The sequence below is a fragment of the Oncorhynchus keta genome, unplaced genomic scaffold (assembly GCF_023373465.1).
Source record: "Oncorhynchus keta strain PuntledgeMale-10-30-2019 unplaced genomic scaffold, Oket_V2 Un_scaffold_1952_pilon_pilon, whole genome shotgun sequence".
NCBI lineage: Eukaryota > Metazoa > Chordata > Actinopteri > Salmoniformes > Salmonidae > Oncorhynchus > Oncorhynchus keta.
Genome location: NW_026290848.1, coordinates 343,035 through 362,009, shown reverse-complemented (window position 1 = coordinate 362,009; position 18,975 = coordinate 343,035). Strand labels below are relative to the sequence as shown.

At 43.3% G+C, this 18,975-nt stretch overlaps 1 protein-coding gene across 1 annotated transcript in view; it reads right to left on the bottom strand.

Moving 5' to 3' along the window:
- LOC118387799 (potassium/sodium hyperpolarization-activated cyclic nucleotide-gated channel 1-like) overlaps positions 1–18,975 on the bottom strand; it is a 129,936-nt gene that overhangs the window by 51,645 nt on the left and 59,316 nt on the right. The window contains exon 4 of the mRNA XM_035776520.2: positions 7,896–8,114. Within this exon, the coding sequence (XP_035632413.2) occupies positions 7,896–8,114 (219 nt within the window). The remainder of the gene's footprint in view (positions 1–7,895; positions 8,115–18,975) is intronic.

The window sequence follows — 18,975 nt, the reverse complement described above, 5'->3', positions numbered from 1 at the left end:
ATGGCTATCTGTCGAAGCACCCCTTGGGAAAACGATGTTTAGAATCCTTTTGGTACAGAATCCGATCCAAGGAGATATGATATCTCGACACATTCCATCAGCAAACCTGATTGACCATTATTTCACGATTACGATCCAGCAGTCTCTGTGAATGAGCAACTTCCCTCTTTGAGGTCGTGCAATACCGTAGTTGAGATGAACTTCTCTTGCTCTTCGAACATTTCCGCAAGCACTGTGGCCGCCACAGCAAGAAAAACATTGATACTTCCGATGATACATCTTCCACTTTGTGGGGGACTGTCACAACCTTTACAATGACACTAATGGTGTCAGTACCGCAACTGACCCGATGACTCCCACTGTTGAAAGAGGTTGCCATACGCTGTGGTGACTGACAAACCTCGACAGCCACTGAGAGTTTAGAAGCACAAATACCAGGAGATTTGGTTGAAAGGTTACAGCCATTCTCATAACAACACGGCCGCTCGTTGTTATGACTCATACATGGGGTCCAATCTTTTTGTTTGTACCTCGGATACCAACACCAACCACTGGTGGGGGGGGGGGACACAAAGGGCGGAATAGTAGCCCAGACCCATGATGAGCCTCAACGAGGCCAATAGGGGGTTCGAGACCACGTGCAACATCGTACGAGGCCACCAGAGCAGAAAACAAATCTAGTTGTAAACTCCCCTATGAGAACAGTGAGGAGCAGACAGGCCCCTAGACATCTAAGATATTACTGAGGTGTACCACACTGGTCGTAAAAGAAGTCCAGTGAACTTCTACCTCCAAAACAAATGGCAAAAATAGTCATCTTGCCATGTGTAGTTTCAACTACAATACATCTAGTAAAATCCTCTAATCATTTGTTCCGGTAGGACCATATTTCAGAATAAATCGGTGGGACAACTGGTCCCCTTGAGCACTAGTACCAATGCTACCACAGTCAGTCCAACAAAAATCAGTAAGAAGGTTAGACCTCCCAAGTCAAATTGATATTGATCACCGCGGCAGAGGAGGATAGTTATTAGAAGTCATGAACCATGATCACACCGCATACAACTGGTTCAGTGCTTAGAGAGTACTTCCGCCGTGAGGTTACGTCCTCCGTGGGTAACATAGCTATGAAACAGACTCCTTCATACCTATCACCACTACAATGGTGTAAGACATATTGATGTTAGGTAAAACTAATACAGGTCCCCTTAACATATGTCTTGAGGTTAACATCATTTCTTACTGATCTCCAGGTATCGACCTGGAAATGATCTGACGTCAGACTCATTCAGAACAGGTTGCAACCTACCAGGAGACTTGGTTCTTTCCCTTGGCATGTGCGCTTATGTAAGCAAAAACAAGGATTTATGCTCGGGCCACTTAAGGGTCCAAACAAATTGATTGAAAAACATTTGTAGATTGAAAAACATTTGAATACATTTTAGAAAAAGGCTGTGACCTAACAAAATGTAAAAAAAGGGATCTGAATACTTCCGAATGCACTGTATGTGGACACCTGCTTGTCAAACAGCTCATTCCAAAATCATGGGCATTAATATAGAGTTGGTCCCCCCTTTGCTGCGACAACAGCCTTCACTCTTCTGGGAAGGCTTCCACTAGATGTTGGATGATTGCAGTGGGGACTTGCTTCCATTCAGCCACATTAGTGAGGTCGGGCACTGATTGTTGGGCAATTAGCCCTGGCTCGCAGTAAGCGTTCCAATTCATCCCAAAGGTGTTTGATGGGTTTTTTATTTTTATTTTTTATTTCACCTTTATTTAACCAGGTAAACTAGTTGAGAACAAGTTCTCATTTACAACTGCAACCTGGTCAAGATAAAGCAAAGCATTGCAATAGAAACAATAACACAGAGTTACACATGGAATAAACAAGTGTACACTCAATAACACAATATAAAAAAAAGAAAGTCTATATATAGTGTGTGAAAATGGCATGAGGAGGTAAGGCAATACATTTGCCATAGTAGCCAAGTAATTACAATTTAGCAGATTAGCACTGGAGTGATCGATGAGCAAATGATGATGAGCAGATGATGGTGTGTAAGTAGTGATACTGGTGTGCAAAAGAGCAGAAAAGTAAATAAAAACAATATGGGGATGAGGTAGGTAGATTGGGTGGGCTATTTACAGATGGACTATGTACAGATGCAGTGATCGGTTAGCTGCTCAGATAGCGGGTGGGTGTTGTTATCGTGACGGGTGAGCGGAGCTTTACCTAGCATAGACTTATAGATGACCTGGAGCCAGTGGGTCTGGCGACGAATATGTTGCGAGGGCCAGCCGACTAGAGCATACAGGTCGCAGTGGTGGGTGGTATAAGGCGCTTTGAGTATTGGAAGCTATTTTGCAAATGACATCGCCGAAGTCGAGGATTGGAAGGACAGTCAGTTTTACTTGGGTAAGTTTGGTGGCGTGAGTGAAGGAGGCTTTGTTGCGAAACAGAAAGCCGACTCTAGATTTGATTTTGGACTGGAGATGTTTGATATGAGTCTGGAAGAAGAGTTTACAGTTTAGCCAGACACACTGCCGATTTTGCAGGTTTTCCTACTTATAAAGCATGCAGAGGTCTGTCATTTTTTATCATAGGTACACTTCAACTGTGAGAAACGGAATCTAAAGCAAAAATCCAGAAAATCACATTGTATGATTTTTAAGTAAATAATTAGCATTTTAATTGCATGACATAAGTTTTTGATACATCAGAAAAACATAACTTAATATTTGGTACAGAAACCTTTGTTTGCAATTACAGAGATCATACGTTTCCTGTAGTTCTTGGCCAGGTTTGCACACACTGCAGCAGGGATTTTGGCCCACTCCTCCATACAGACCTTCAGGTTTCGGGGCTGGCACTGGGCAATACGGACTTTCACCTTCTCCCAAAGATTTTCTATTGTGTTCAGGTCTGGAGACTGGCTAGGCCACTCCAGGACCTTCAGATGCTTCTTACGGAGCTACTCCTTAGTTGCCCTGGCTGTGTGTTTCGGGTCATGGTCATGCTGGAAGACCCAGCCAAGACATCCAACCAGAACCAGAACACATAGCAGGCCAAACTATCCCTCTCAGCACTGCCTGGACTGCGCAAAAATGTGAATGCTTTCCATTTGAGTTATATTAGGTTTTATTTTCATAGTTTTTGACCCAGCCATGACCCATCTTCAATGCTCTTAAGATCTCGCGATACATGGCCACATCCATCCTCCAATATGGTGCAGTCGTCCTGTCCCCTTTGCAGAAAAGCATCCCCAAAGAATGATGTTTCCACCTCCATGCTTCACGGTTGGGATGGTGTTCTTGGGGTTGTACTCATCCTTCTTCTTCCTCCAAACACAGCGAGTGGAGTTTAGACCAAAAAGCTCTATTTTTGTCTCATCAGACCACAGGACCTTCTCCCATTCCTCCTCTGGATCATCCATATGGTCATTGGCAAACTTCAGACAGGCCTGGACATGCGCTGGCTTGAGCAGGGGGACCTTGCATGTGTTGCAGGATTTTAATCCATGACGGCGTAGTGACGGCGTCTTCAGGCGTCTTCAGGTCATTGACCAGGTCCTGCTGTGTAGTTCTGGGCTGATCCCTCACCTTCCTCATGATCATTGATGCCCCACGAGGTGAGGACTTGCATTGAGCCCCAGACCGAGGGTGATTGACCGTCATCTTGAACTTCTTCCATTTTCGAATAATTGTGCCAACAGTTGTTGTCTTCGCACCAAGCTGCTTGCCTATTGTCCTTGTAGCCCATCCCAGCCTTGTGCAGGTCGACAATTTATCCCTGATGTCCTTACACAGCTCTCTGGTCTTGGCCATTGTGGAGAGGTTGGAGTCTGTTTGATTGAGTGTGTGGACAGGTGTCTTTTATACAGGTAACGAGTTCAAAAAGGTGCAGTTAATACTGGTAATGAGTGGAGAACATGAGGGCTTCTTAAAGAAAAACTAACAGGTCTGTGAGAGCCGGAATTCTTACTGGTTGGTAGGTGATCAAATACTTATGTCATGCAATAAAATGCAAATTAATTACTTAAAAATCGTACAATGTGATTTTTTGGATTTTTGTTTTAGATTCCGTCTCTCACAGTTGAAGTGTATCTATGATAAAAATGACAGACCTCTACATGCTTTGTAAGTAGGAAAACCTGCAAAATCGACAGTGTTTCAAATACTTGTTCTCCCCACTGTAGGTATTTGTAGTTGTCCATGTATTCTAGGTCAGAACCATCCAGAGTAGCGATGCTAGTTGGGGGAGCGGGTGCGGGCAGCGAACGGTTGAAAAGCATACATTTGATTTTGCTAGCATTTAAGAGCAGTTGGAGGAGTGTTGCATGGCATTGAAGTTGGCTGCAATCCCAACATCGGGTTAAGTGTCATCAACAACTGCTGAATAGTATAGCGCTACATTCAATAAATATTGCTAAAAATATTTATATATATTATATATAATATTATATTATATTATATATTATATTTAAATCACAAGTGCAATATAGGAAAACACAGCTTAGCCTTTTGTTAATCCACCTGTCATGTCAGATTTTGAAATTATGCTTTCAGCGAAAGCAATCCAAGCGTTTTTGTAAGTTTATCGATCGCACTAAAACATGAAGTACACTTAGCATCAGGAAGCTTGGTCCCGAAAATCAGAAAAGCAATCAAATTAATCGTTTACCTTTGATGAACTTCAGATGTTTTCACTCACGAGACTCCCAGTTACACAACAAATGTTCCATTTGTTCCATAAAGATGATTTTTATATCAAAATAACTCTGTTTGTTTGTCGTGTTATGTTCAGAAATCCACAGGAAAGAGCGGTTACGACAACGCAGATGAAAATTCCAAATAGTTTCCATAATGTCCACAGAAACATGTCAAACGTTTTTTATAATCAATCCTCAGGTTGTTTTTAAATATATATAATCGATAATACATCAACCGCAAATGTCTTTCACAGTAGGAGAGGTGAAAACAATGGCTGTCCAAATTCTGTTGCGTGAGCAAAACTCATGTTACCAATTGACGCGATGTTATCGTTCTGGCTAATTTTTCAAAATAAAAGCCTGAAACTATGTCTGAAGACTGTTGACACCTTGAGGAAGTGATAGGAAAAGGAATCTGGTTCATATCCCTTTAAATCCAGCAACGCACATTCTGACCCATCTTTAAAATAGCTGCCAGAAGAAAGTCACACAAAATAAGAAAATATAACTACAAATAAGTAAAGTACAAAACACACACACTTCAAAATAGAAGCCACTTCCTGTTTTGATTTTCCTCAGGGTTTCGCCTGCAATTTCAGTTCTGTTTATTGAAATTCTCGATAATCTTGGATTTATCTGTGCCTCAGTGCAGTGGGCAGCTGGGAGGAGGTGCTCTTATTCTCCATGGACTTTACAGTGTACCAAAACTTTTTGGAGTTAGAGCTACAGGATGAAAAGTTTGAAAAAGCTAGCCTTTGCTTTCCTAACTGACTGCGTGTATTGGTTCCGAACTTCCCTGAAAAGTTGCATATCACGGGGACTATTCGATGCTATTGTAGTCCGCCACAAGATGTTTTTGTGCTGGTCAAGGGCAGTCAGGTCTGGAGTGAACCAAGGGCTATATCTGTTCTTAGTTCTACATTATTTGAAAGGGGCATGCTTATTTAAGATGGTACGGAAATTACTTTTAAAGAACGACCAGGCATGCTCGACTGACGGGATGAGGTCAATATCCTTCCAGGATACCCGGGCTAGGTCGATTCTGCTCGCAGAAGTGTTATAGAGAGCATTTGAGTGATGAGGGGTGGTCGTTTGACCGCGGATCCCATAGCAGATGCAGGCAATGAGGCAGTGATCGCTGAGATCCTGATTGAAAACATCAAAGGTGTATCTGGAGGGCAAGTTGGTCAGGATAATATCTATGAGGGTACCCATGTTTCTGGATTTAGGGTTGTACCTGGTGGTTTCCTTGATAATTTGTGTGAGATTGAGGGCATCTATTTTAGAGGACTTCTGGGGTGTTGAGCATATCCCAGTTTCGGTCACCTAACAGAACAAACTCTGAAGATAGATGGGGCAATCAATTCACATATGGTGTCCAGGGCATAGCTGGGAGCTGAGGGGGGTATATAATAACAGGCGGCAACAGTGAGAGACTTATTTCTGGAGAGATTCATTTTTAATATTAGAAGCTTGAACTGTTTGGGCATAGACCTGGAAAGTATGACAGAACTTTGCAAGCTCTCTCTGCAGTAGATTGCAACTCCTACCCCTTTGGCAGTTCTATCTTGATAGAAAATGTTGTAGTTGGGTATGGTAATCTCAGAATTTTTGGTGCCTCCAGTGTACATCATCTCCACACAGCGTTTAAAGTTAGAAGTCTTTACATCCGGGAAAGGCCGGTTGAAGACACAGCTGAGTTGGCACTATGCATTCGTTCAGGTAGCATTCTCCTGGTATCAGCTATGGCCAAAAGGGTCCAGTGTACAGCAATAGATGAACAGAGTCGTCAAACCCAGATTCATCCGTCGGACTGCCAGATAGTGAAGCGTAATTCTTCACTATGGTGGAAAATAAATTCATTAAAAATCCTACAATGTGATTTTCTGATTTTTTTTCTTCTCATTTTGTCTGTCATAGTTGAAGTGTACCTATTATAAATTACAGGCCTCTCTCATCTTTTTAAGTGGGAGAACTTGCACAATTGGTGGCTGACTAAATAATTTTTTGCCCCACTGTATATTGCAGTAAAAAACAATGAAAGTTATTCATCCACTGCCGAGTGTATGTGTGTTGTGTTCAATCCAGGTTGTGTGTGTGACAGCTCATTAGACCTTACATTTTTTTATCAAATTAATGCTTCCACAACTTCCTGACAATAAATACAAACCAGATAAACAATAAAGTAGCCAAGATGAGAAAACGGATGGAATCAAATCTAAGCCAGGTCATTCACAGATCACAGGTGAGACTACAGTCATAGAGAGCCACTGTATGCTACAGTTACCCATCTCCCCAAAGGTTAGCACTAGATTAGATTATTATGGCTAATCAGATCACTCACAGGTGAGCCTACTAAGAAACCTATCCAACGGTCAGCACAGATTATTATGGCTAGTCATAGATCGCCACTGGTGAATCTATCTAAGGGTCAGACTCAAAACAGTGGGTAGTAATGATCTCACCCTAATCCTGACCATTCTTTGCAAGGGTCAAACTGACAGATTTGTATAGGTACAGTTAGACTAGATTGCATCATAAGTGTTTATAAGTCCACAGCTTCAGAAGCAAGCCCTAGCCATAACACTAGTCTAACGGATATGGGAATTGTACTCTGCTCTTTACATTTACATTACATTTAAGTCATTTAGCAGACGCTCTTATCTGCAAAAGCCCAATCATTTAGATTCTAACAGCTTATACTAAGAATTCAAAACTCATTAGCATGACTCCAGATGTTTGGTGGTTCATGAGGAATAATTTCATGCAGAAATTATATATTAGGGGATCTAGATTGCAGAACCTCCGCTAACAGTGTTCACTAAAAGCACCCAAACAGAGATGGTTAGCATCCCAAATGGCACCCTATTCCCTCCATAGTGCACTACCTTCGACCAGCGCACTTGGGATGCAGACATGGTGCTACTGTAGTTCTGTCTGGGAACCTCCTCACAACAGGGACAAGGGTTTTTGGTATCTGTGAGGGCTTTTCCAAATCCTCTTTCAGAGCCACCGAGCAGAACGGAGATATTATGATCTGACACTCTGTGAGTGCAGTGCAGCACCCTTAAAATACAGGCCCAGTGTAGGCATAATCCACCTGAGAGAAATTAGCATTATGTATTGTAAAAATATATAAAAGCATAATAAAAACATATGATTTTATATTAAGTAAGGGCTTACCTTCTCTTGGTACTGCCTGCGGGACGAGTCCAGTGATTGGATGAGAGCGGTGGCGTGGCCGACGAACATGGCGTAGCAGGTGGCGCCCACAATCATACTGAGCATGGTGATCCACAGGTCGGACATGCTGACGGGCGCCCGGGCGCCATACCCGATACACAGCATGTGGCTCATGGCCTTAAAGAGAGCGTACGAGTACTGCTTACCCCACGAGTCATTCTGTAGGGGAGACAGGGGGAGGATGGGGGAGAAAGAGGGAGAGAGAAGGGGAAAGGGGGGTGTTACCGCGGGCTTGTAGAAGATTTATGGCACAGAGAGAGGAGGATCTTTCTCTTTGATGGATCACTGAACCCCCACAGAACATCCTGCCAACATACCTTCATGTTTGGGCACGTTACGCTCACAGAGTGACTAAACCAACACTCCCTCTCCTCCCTTGCTCCCTCATTCCTCCTCGACCAATGCGTGTAAAACAATTCGATGGCTGGAAGCGGTGCTAATCAACATTGATTACTTCCATTAGCTGTGTAAGAGCTGATGTATAGTTTGTCTTTGACATAGGGATCCTTCACTTCACTGAGCTGGACGGAGGAAGCAGAGAGGCGAGGGTTCTGCCTGGCTTCTGCCTTTTCTCTACTGCGTCCCAAATGGCACTATTCCCTGCATAGTGCACTGCTTTTGTAGTCTACTATATAGGGAATATGGTGCCATTTGGGACATAACCCTTCTTATGGCTGATTACCACAAGTGCTTTAATGGGATTCAGTTCAGAGAGGCAGAAATACAGTCCTGTCAGGACAAAGGCACTATGATTCAGCCCAGATACTATACACCCTGCTGGAGCAAGGCCTAGACTAAGCATCTGGTACATTGGTTTGAATCAATAGCATATAGTATTTATACAACCACATTCTTCAGCATTGATTCTCAACATAGTCTCCTGATGATCCTTACTGTTGCTGTAAATGTCAATCAATCAAATATATTTATAATGCCGTTTTTCATCAGCAGTTGTCACAAAGTTCTTGTACATTAAATGCAAGTGCTTATACAGTGTGGAAATTGAAGCTCTGATTTTGAAAAGCAATAGGGAGCCTGCAGCGTCAGCACAGGTTGGTGTGGCATACAAGAAAAGACAACTCCGATGAAAGACAGGGCATAAACCAACCTGCTAAATTCCTGAAGAGAAATCAGATCCTGCAGTTCTACCATACAGGTTTCAAAGGCTTCCATGTAGGGAGCTGAGACAATTGACAGACTAGAGGTGGCAATACAAGACAGCAGCAGAGAAAGAAAGACCTGGGTAAAGGACAATAGTTGCAGGCACTAAAGCAACGGTATAAGACAGAACACTTGAGGTGGCTTCCAAGAGAGCAAAAAATCTAGTAGGAATTTGTTATAAAGTATAACAGTATGGTGTGTGACACTGGAGGTGGACACTGGAGGTGGCAGGCACTACAGCAACAGTAAAAGAGAACAAGGAGTTGGCATACATGTGGCAGACAAACAGCAGTAAAAGACAGAACTTACAATGGATGTAATAAAGTACAACAGCACGGTATGATGAAGCCTAGCACACACTGGAGGTGGGACAGCAGGAAAAGAAAGAACATAAAATGGATGAAATAAAGTACAAACGCACGGTATGATGAAGCCTAGCACACACTGGAGGTGGAACAGCAGGAAAAGAAAGAACATAAAATGGATGTAATAAAGTACAACAGCACGGTATGATGAAGCCTAGAACACACTGGAGGTGGAACAGCAGGAAAAGAAAGAACATAAAATGTGACACAGGTGATGCATCAACACCAGTTAAAGACAGAGCACAGGAGGAAGCATTCTAGAAAACACCAATAAAAGTCAGAACATAGAAGAAATATTATATTTAGTACAACAGTGTTTGAGACAGTGGGGGTTGGGAGTGACAAGATTCTAGAGGTGCCTGAGTAGTTATTTCTTCTGAAGTGTTCTGCTGGAGTACTTCCTCAGCACATTTAGTTCACAGAAAGAGAGGAACAGGTGAGAAAATTGGATGAGTCAGTCACTCAGGAAGAGCAACTACAAGAGACTGTATATGGGAGTTGTCACAGCCGTCTTTCCAAATTGACCTTAGGTGCCTTGCCGGGAGTCATAGGGTGCATCCCAGATGGCACCATATTCACTTTGTAGTGCATATAGAGGCCTTAAGGGCTCTGGTCAAAATAATTATACTATATAGTGAATAGGGTGCCATGTTGGATGTAGTCACAGATGTAGGGGCCTGTTTGGTGGCTTGTTAGCCATATTATATGACTCTACTCTCTTTTTTATGTTTTATTTATTTTATAAATCGACATTGAAGTCTTCAAGACTAGTGGCTTGCAAGGGGATGGAATTTATGCCACGAGGAAGTGGGTTAGCAGCTCAGGAGTTGTACAGAATATCCAGACCTGGAGGCTTGTGACATTTATTTGTGACATTTATTAAGATGAGTAATGTAACAAACAGTTCATTGGGTTCAGGGTTTGGTTGTGCGGTTGCAGCCAAAAAAATTAAGGGGTCAAAAGGCATACAGTTTGAATAAGATGGACTTGCCTTGAAAGAAAAAAGTTTGAAGGCCTATTTTTATTTTCTTATACAGTGCATTTGGAAAGTATTCAGACCCCTTGACATTTTCAACATTTTGTTACATTACAGCCTTATTCTAAAATTGATTAAATAGTTTTCCCCCCTCATCAATATACACACAATATTCCATAATGACAAAGCAAAAAACGTTTTTTTGATTTTTTTTGCAAATGTATTAAAATATCTATATATATTTTTAAACATTTACATAACTATTCAGACCCTTTACTCAGTACTTTGTTGAAGAACCTTTGGTAGCGATTACAGCCTCACGTCTTCTTGGGTATGATGCTACAAGCTTGGCACACCTGTATTTGGGGAGTTCTAACATTCTTCTCTGCAGATCCTCTCAAGCTCTGTCAGTTTGAATGGGGAGCGTCGCTGCACAGCTATTTTAAGGTCTCTCCAGAGATGTTCGATCAGGTTCAAGTCTGGGTTCTGACTGGGCCACTCAAGGACATTCAGAGACTTGTCCCAAAGCCAACCCTGCGTTGTCTTGGCTATGTTCTTAGGGTCGTTGTCTTTCGCCCCAGTCTCAGGTCCTGAGCTCTGGAGCTAGTTTTCATCAAGGATCTCGCTGTACTTTGTGCAGTTCATCTTTCCCTCGATCCTGACTAGTTTTCCAGTCCCTGTCGCTGAAAAACATCCTCAATACATGATGCTGCCACCCCATGCTTCATCCTAGGAATGGTGCCAGGTTTCCTCCAGATGTGACGCTTGGCATTCAGGCCAAGGAGTTCAATCTTGGTTTCATCAAACCAGAGAATCTTCTTTCTCATGGTCTGAGATTCCTTTATGTGCCTTTTTGCAATCTCCAAGTGGGATGTCATGTACCTTTTTACTGAGAAGTGGCTTCCGTCTGGCCACTCTACCACAAAGGCCTGATTGGTGGAGTGCAGCAGAGATGGTTGTCTTTCTGGAAGGTTGGATGGGGAGCATCGGCTTCTTGGTCACCTCCCTGACCAAGGCCCTTCTCCCTTGATTGTTCAGTATGGCCGGACGGCCAGCTCTCGGAAGAGTCTGGTGGATCCAAACCTCTGTCGTTTAAGAATGAAGCCCACTGTGTTCTTTGGGATCTTCAATGCTGCAGACATTTTTTTGGTACCCTTCCCCAGATCTGTGCCTCGACACGATCCTGTCTTGGAGCTCTACAGACCATTCTTTCAACCTCGTGGCTTGGTTGTTGGACCTTAAATAGACAGGTATGCCTTTCCAAATCATGTCTAATCAATAGAATTTACCACAGATGGACAAGTTGTAGAAACATCTCAAGGATGATCAATGGAGACAGGATGCACCTGAGCTCAATTTCGAGACTCATAGGAAAGGGTCTGAATACTTACTGTACGTAATTTAGGTATTTGTGTTTTATTTTTTTAATACATTTGCAAACATTTATAAACATTTATAAAAATATGTTCATTATGAGGTATTGGTATTGTGGTATTGTGTATTGAGGTATTGATTCATTCTTTTAAGGCAGTAACGTAACAAAGTGTGGAAAAAGGGAAGGGGTCTGAATACTTTCCGAATGCACTGTATATCCTTACTCTAGTATTCCATATTCCTGTGAAAATTAAGCAATTCCGAACAAAAATATAAACGCAACCATTTCAAAGATGTTGCTGAGTTCATGTAAGGAAATCAGTCAATTGAATTGGATTTGTTTTACCTTTATTTAACTAGGCAAGTCAGGTAAGAACAAATTCTTGTTTTCAATGGCAGCCTAGGAACAATGGGTTAACTGTCTTGTTCAGCAGCAGAACGACAGATTTTTACCTTTTCAGCCCAGGGATTCGATCTTGCAACCTTTCGATTGCTAGTCCAACGCTCTAACCACTAGGCTACCTGCCCCCCCATAAATTAATTAGACCCTAATCTATAGATTTCACATTACTGGAAATACAGATCTACACATATTGGTCACGGATACCTTCAAAAAAGTAGGGGCGTAGATCAGAAAACCAGTCAGTACCTGGTGTGACCACCATTCACCTCATGCAGCGTGATACATCTCTTTCGCATAGAGTTGATCAGGCTGTTGATTGTGACCTGTGGAATGTTGTCCCACTCCTCTTCAGTGGTTGTGTGAAGTTGCTGGATATTGGCAGTAACTGAAAAATTATGTCATACGTGTCAATCCAGAGCATCCCAAACATGCTCAATGGGTGACTGGTGATTATGAAGGCCATGGAAGAATGGGACATTTTCAGCTTCCAGGAAATTGTGTACAGATCCTTGTGACATGAGACCGTGCATTATCACGCTGAAACATGGGGTGACGATGGTAGATGAATGGCACTACAATGAGCCTTAGGATCTCATCAAGGTATCTCTGTGCATTCAAAATGCCATTGAAAAAATGCAATCCTGTTTGTCTTCCGTAGTTTATGCCTTCCCATACCATAACAACACCGCTACCATGGGGTACTCTGTTCACAACGTTTACATCAGCAAACCGCTCACTCACACAATGCCATACACGTGGTCTGTGGTTGTGAGGAGGGTTGGACGTACTGCCAAATTCTCTAAAACAACGCTGGAAGCAGCTTATGGTAGAGAAATGAACAGCAAATTCTCTGGCAACAGTGCTGGTGAATATTCCTGCAGTCAGCATGCCAATTGTACACTCCCTCAAAACTCCCTCAAAATTGTGTTGTGTGACAAAGCTGCACAAAATTTAGACTGGCCTGTAAAGTGTCCCCAGCACAAGGTGCATCTTTGTAATAACCATGCTGTTTAATCATCTTCTTGAAATGCCACACCTGTAAGGTGGATAGAGTATCTTGGCAAAGGAGAAATGATCACTTACAGGGACGTAAACAGATTTGTGCACAGGTTTTTATTTTGTGCATATGTAACATTTCTGGGATCTTTTATTGCAGCTCATCAAACATAAGGACCAACACTTTACATATTGCACTTATATTTTTGATCAGTTTATAGTCCCTTTCAGAATGATAGAAAATCTAAGAGAAAGATATTATTAAAAGATCCTGTATAGTGTAAGCTTACAATATGTTGAAGTAGTAGGCAATATGCTCACTTAGCCTTCATTTACACTGGTTCGTCTAATTGAGGCTAAATATATTTGCAAACGAGACCTGTATTATGTTAAAATGTTGAAGTATGGTGTAATGTGTTTATGTAACTGTATGTTGTAATGTTGATAATATGTCACGCAACCAATGATATATATCAACATATATACTGTACATGTACAGTATGTCTATGAATTGATCTGCATGGGGAACCAATTTAACCATGTTAAAGCCACCATGCCTGGAGAAGCCACCATTGCAGCAGCGAATCTCCCACTGGGGGATTAAGGAGCATGCTAAGGCCTACTATAAACATGCATACTGTCAACATACAGTACACACATGCAACTGGTAAACAAGAACCAAGCCATGTACAGTTGAAGTCGGAGGTTTACATACACCTTAGCCAAATACATTTAAACTCAGTTTTTCACAATTCCTGAGATTTAATCCTAGGAAAACAATCCCTGTTTTAGGTCAGTTAGCATCAGCACTTTATTTTAAGAATGTGAAATGTCAGAATAATAGTAGAGAGAATGTTTTATTTCTTTCATCACATTCCCAGTGGGTCAGAAGTTTACATATACTCAATTAGTATCTTGTAGCATTGCCTTTCAATTGTTTAACTTTGGTCAAACGTTTCGGGTAGCCTTCCACAAGCTTCCCACAATAAGTTGGGTGAATTTTGACCAATTCCTCCTGACAGAGCTGATGTAACTGAGTCAGGTTTGTAGGCCTCCTTGCTTGCACACGCCTTTTCATTTCTACCCACAAATGTTGTATAGGATTGAGGACAGGGCTTTGTGATGGGCACTCCAATACTGTCACGTTCTGACCATAGTTCTGTTATTTTATTCTTTGTTTTAGTACGGTCAGGGCGTGAGTTGGGGTGGGCAGTCTATGTTTGTTTTTCTATGTTGGTTTTTGTGTTCGGCCTAGTATGGTTCTCAATCAGAGAATCATAGGTAGCCTGGGTTTCACTTTTGGCTTGTGGGTTTGTTTCTGTGTGAGGCAGTGTTGGCAGCCTGGGTTTCACTTTTGGCTTGTGGGTTTGTTTCTGTGTGATAGTTGTCTCTGATTGAGAATTAAATATCATCATGAACACGGGCTATTCCACCTCGCCGCACTGGCCTGGCTACGGGGAGCATTCAACCAGGTAAGGTTGGGCAGGCTCGGTGCTCAAGAGCTCCGGTGCGCCTGCACGGTAAGGTCTATCCGATGCCACCTCTACGCACCAGCCCTCCGGTGGCAGCCCCCCGCACCAGGTTGTCTCTCCGTCTTCTCCCTACAGGTGCTCCCGCCTGTCCAGCGCTGCCAGAGCCTTCTTCCTGCCCAGCGCTGTCAGAGTCTCCCGTTTGTCCTGAGCCGCAAGAGTCTCCCGTCTGTCCTGAGCTGCCAGAGTCTCCCGTCTGTTCTGACCCGCCAGATTCTCGAGTCTGTCCTGAGCCGCCAGAGTCTCCCGTCTGTCCTGAGCCGCCAGAGTCTCCCGTCTGTCCTAACCTGCCAGAGTCTCCAGTCTGTCCTGAGCCGCCAGAGTCTCCAGTCTGTCCTGAGCCGCCAGAGTCTCCAGTCTGTCCTGAGCCGCCAGAGTCTCCAGTCTGTCCTGAGCCACCAGAGCAGCCAGTCTGTCCTGAGCCACCAGTCTGTCCTGAGCCGCCAGAGCCGCCAGTCAGCCAGGAGCCGCCAGAGCCACCAGTCAGCCAGTTAGGAGCTGCCAGAGCCACCAGTCAGCCAGGAGTCGCCAGAGCCGCCAGTCAGCCAGGAGCCGCCAGAGCCGCCAGCCAGCCAGGAGCCGCCAGAGCCGTCAGCCAGCCAGGAGCCGCCAGAGCCGCCAGTCAGCAACGGAGTCACCAGAGCCGCCAGTCATCCAGGAGCCGCCAGAGCAGCCAGCCAGCCAGGAGCAGCCAGAGCCATCAGTCAGCCAGGAGCCGACAGAGCCGTCAGCCAGCCAGGAGCTGCCAGAGCCGTCCTTCACTCCAGAGCTGCCGGAGTCTCCCGCCTGTCCGGCGCTGCGGGGTCTCCCGCCTGTCCGGCGCTGCCGGAATCTCCCGTCCATTCGAGTCCCCAGTCCGAGGTCGGCGGCGAAGGTCACCGCTCATAAGAGGCCAAGGGAACGGTTGAGGAGGCGGACAAAAACTATGGTGAAGTGGGGTCCACGTCCCACGCCAGAGCAGCCAATGCGGACAGACGCCCACCCAGACACTACCCTATAGGTTCAGGTTTTGCGGCCGGAGTCCGCACCTTTTGGGGGAGTACTGTCATGTTCTGACCATAGTTCTGTTATTTTATTCTTTGTTTTAGTACGGTCAGGGCGTGAGTTGGGGTGGGCAGTCTATGTTTGTTTATCTATGTTGGTTTTTGTGTTTGGCCTAGTATGGTTCTCAATCAGAGGTAGGTGTCGTTAGTTGTCTCTGATTGAGAATAATACTTAGGTAGCCTGGGTTTCACTTTTGGTTTGTTTCACGTTGTCATTTATTGTTTAGTGTTCTGAGTTTTAATTAAATATCATCATGAACACTTACCACGCTGCGCTTTGGTCCCATCCTTACTCCTCCTCAGACGAAGAGGAGGAAATCCGTTACAAATACCTTGACTTTGTTTTCCTTAAGATGCATTTGCAACTAAGCTTTAACTTAGTCTGATGTCTTCAGATGTTGCTTCAATATATCCACATAATTGTCCTCCCTCATGATGCCATCTATTTTGTGAAGTACACCAGTCCCTCCTGCAGCAAAGAACCCCCACAACATGATGCGGCCACCCCGTTCTTCACGGTTGGGACGGTGTTCTTCGGCTTGCAAGCCTCCCCCTTCGTCCTCCAAAGATAAAGATGGTCATTATGGCCAAACCGTTCTATTTTTGTTTCATCAGACCAGAGGACATTTCCCTAAAATGTACAATCTTTGTCCCCATGTGCAGTTGCAAACCGTAGTCTGGCTTTTTTATGGTGGTTTTGGAGCAGTGGATTCTTCCTTGCTGAGCGGCCTATCATGTTATGTTGATATAGGACTCGTTTTACTGTGGATATAGATACTTTTGTACCTGTTTCCTCCAGCATCTTCACAAGGTCTTTTGCTGTTGTTCTGGGATTGATTTGCACTTTTCACACCAAAGTACGTTCATCTCTAGGAGACAGAACTCGTCTCCTTCCTGAGCGGTATGACGGCTGCGTAGTCCCATGCGTAGTTTATACTAGAGTACTATTGTTTGTACAAATGAACATGGTGCCTTCAGACATTTGGAAATTGCTCCCAATGATGAATCATACCTGTGGAGGTGTACAAATCTTTTTCTGAGGTCTTGGCTGATTTATTTAGATTTTCCCATGATGTCAAGCAAAGAGGCACTGAGTTTGAAGGTAGGCCTTGAAATACATCCACATTTGCATCTCCAATTGATTCGAATTATGTCAATTAGCCTATCAGAAGCTTCTAAACCATGACAGAATTTTCTGGAATTTTCCAAGCTGTTTAAAGGCACAGTTAACTTAGTGTATGTAAACTTCTGACCCACTGGAATTGTGATACTGTGAAATAATCTGTCTGTAAACAATTGTTGGAAAAACTACAATTGTTATAAACATTACTTGTGTCATGCGCAAAGTAGATGTCCAACCCGATTTTCCAAAACTATAGCTTGTTAACAAGACATTTGTGGAGTGGTTGAAAAACTAGTTTTTATGACTCCAACCTAAGTGTATGTAAACTTAGAGTTTCGAGTCCTAAACAAGTCAAAATGTGCTCTTCACCAAATGTAATACAATTTCATATTTTTAACAAGAGTAATAGTTAGTATATAACATTTACGCAAAAAATATTTAGTAAAAATATATTTATATTTTCCTAAATAAAATTTATATTTACAAGGATAATACATGGGTAGACCCCCCCATAGCGATTGACTATCGCTATGGGGCACAATCGGGCAATGTAGGCTTGCACATAATCTCCCAACCCACACACATACACACACACACACTGTGTATGTGGTTACAGTAGGCTAACATATGTCAATGGCTTTAGGAACAGCAGTAACATCAGGCAGGTTTTAGGCTACCATCTGCCTAGCCAGTTGTAGCTCTATCTCGGGTGCAATGATCACGTTCCCGCACTGACTGACTGTGTGGAGGCTCATTGATTTAAAGTTACGTTAGCCAACATGCTAGCAAAGTTATGAATGATATAGCTGTCGGCTATATTAGCCACGATTTACAGTTATTTGTGCAGCTTCAAATGTCGAACAAAATGTTCTTCCTGCATGTTTTGCAAGTTGCAATCCCTTTTTGTTGACACAGTGTAGTCTTTATATCCGAAAAAAATAATTTGGGGTATCATCTTTCCAAGCGCTCCATCTGAATTCCTCCACCGACATTCCTCTGCACTATCATGCACAACTTTTTCTCAGCTGGCACAATTTTACTGGCTGCTGTCCAATTCAAACTGTAATCCATTAAATGAAGAGTTGTTGCACTGCACACTTTTTTAAATAGCATTAAGTTTTATATTTGGGCTTGGGGAGGGTATCAAGTCAGGTCGAGTCAAAAGGCTCAAGTCCAAGTTAAGTCACGAGTCATTGGGGTTAAAGTCAAAGTCGAGATGCAAGTTATCATATTTGTGACTCGAGTCTGATGCAAGTCCAAGTCATGTGACTAGAGTCCACACCTCTGGCTACTAGACATGTCAACATGCAATTACATTCAAGACCAAGTGTAGGCATTGGTGAGCTACTACGGACATCCAAAAAGAAGAAACTATATAAATTGGAATAAGGGAACTGTGGGCACGTCTACTGTATGCAGTGCTCACTTTACTCCCGGAGGACTTCGATGGAAGGCAGACTTCGGAATGAAACTCTGACTGAAACCAGGTGCTGTACTAAGTGTGAATGTGAAGCCTGCAACCTCTGTTTCCTACCAACCTACCGGTACATCTTGAGTGTCAGCAGTGATGGAGATTAAGCGGATCAGTTAATGTGATTTTACTTCACTGTATCGCTATTGGATTAGCTGACTCTCTCTTGGCCGGCGAAAAGGACTCTCCTTCTGAAGCTCCTCTCTCCATGGTTTTTCTTTGGTAACTTACTGACGGCTGAGTTAGCTTTCTCTGCTCTCTCTACATTATGTCTGCTAGCTGTTTTGTTCCTGCCTGTGCTAGCCTAGTTGGTATTGTTCTCTGGCTTACTACTTAGCTATGTTGACCGTGATGGTTGGCTGGTTAGCTGACTATTGCTGGCTGGCTTGCTGGCTTAACTGCATATACCAGTAACAGTATTTGATAACTGGTTATATGGTGTTATGTATTTCCCAAACTTTGGTTTACTTTAATGTAGCTTTAAGCTATGATTAGATAGCCACTGGATGACTTATGCAATGCTAAACCAACATTAACAGACTGGTAAGGGCTAATATTAGCAGGCTACTGATGACAGGT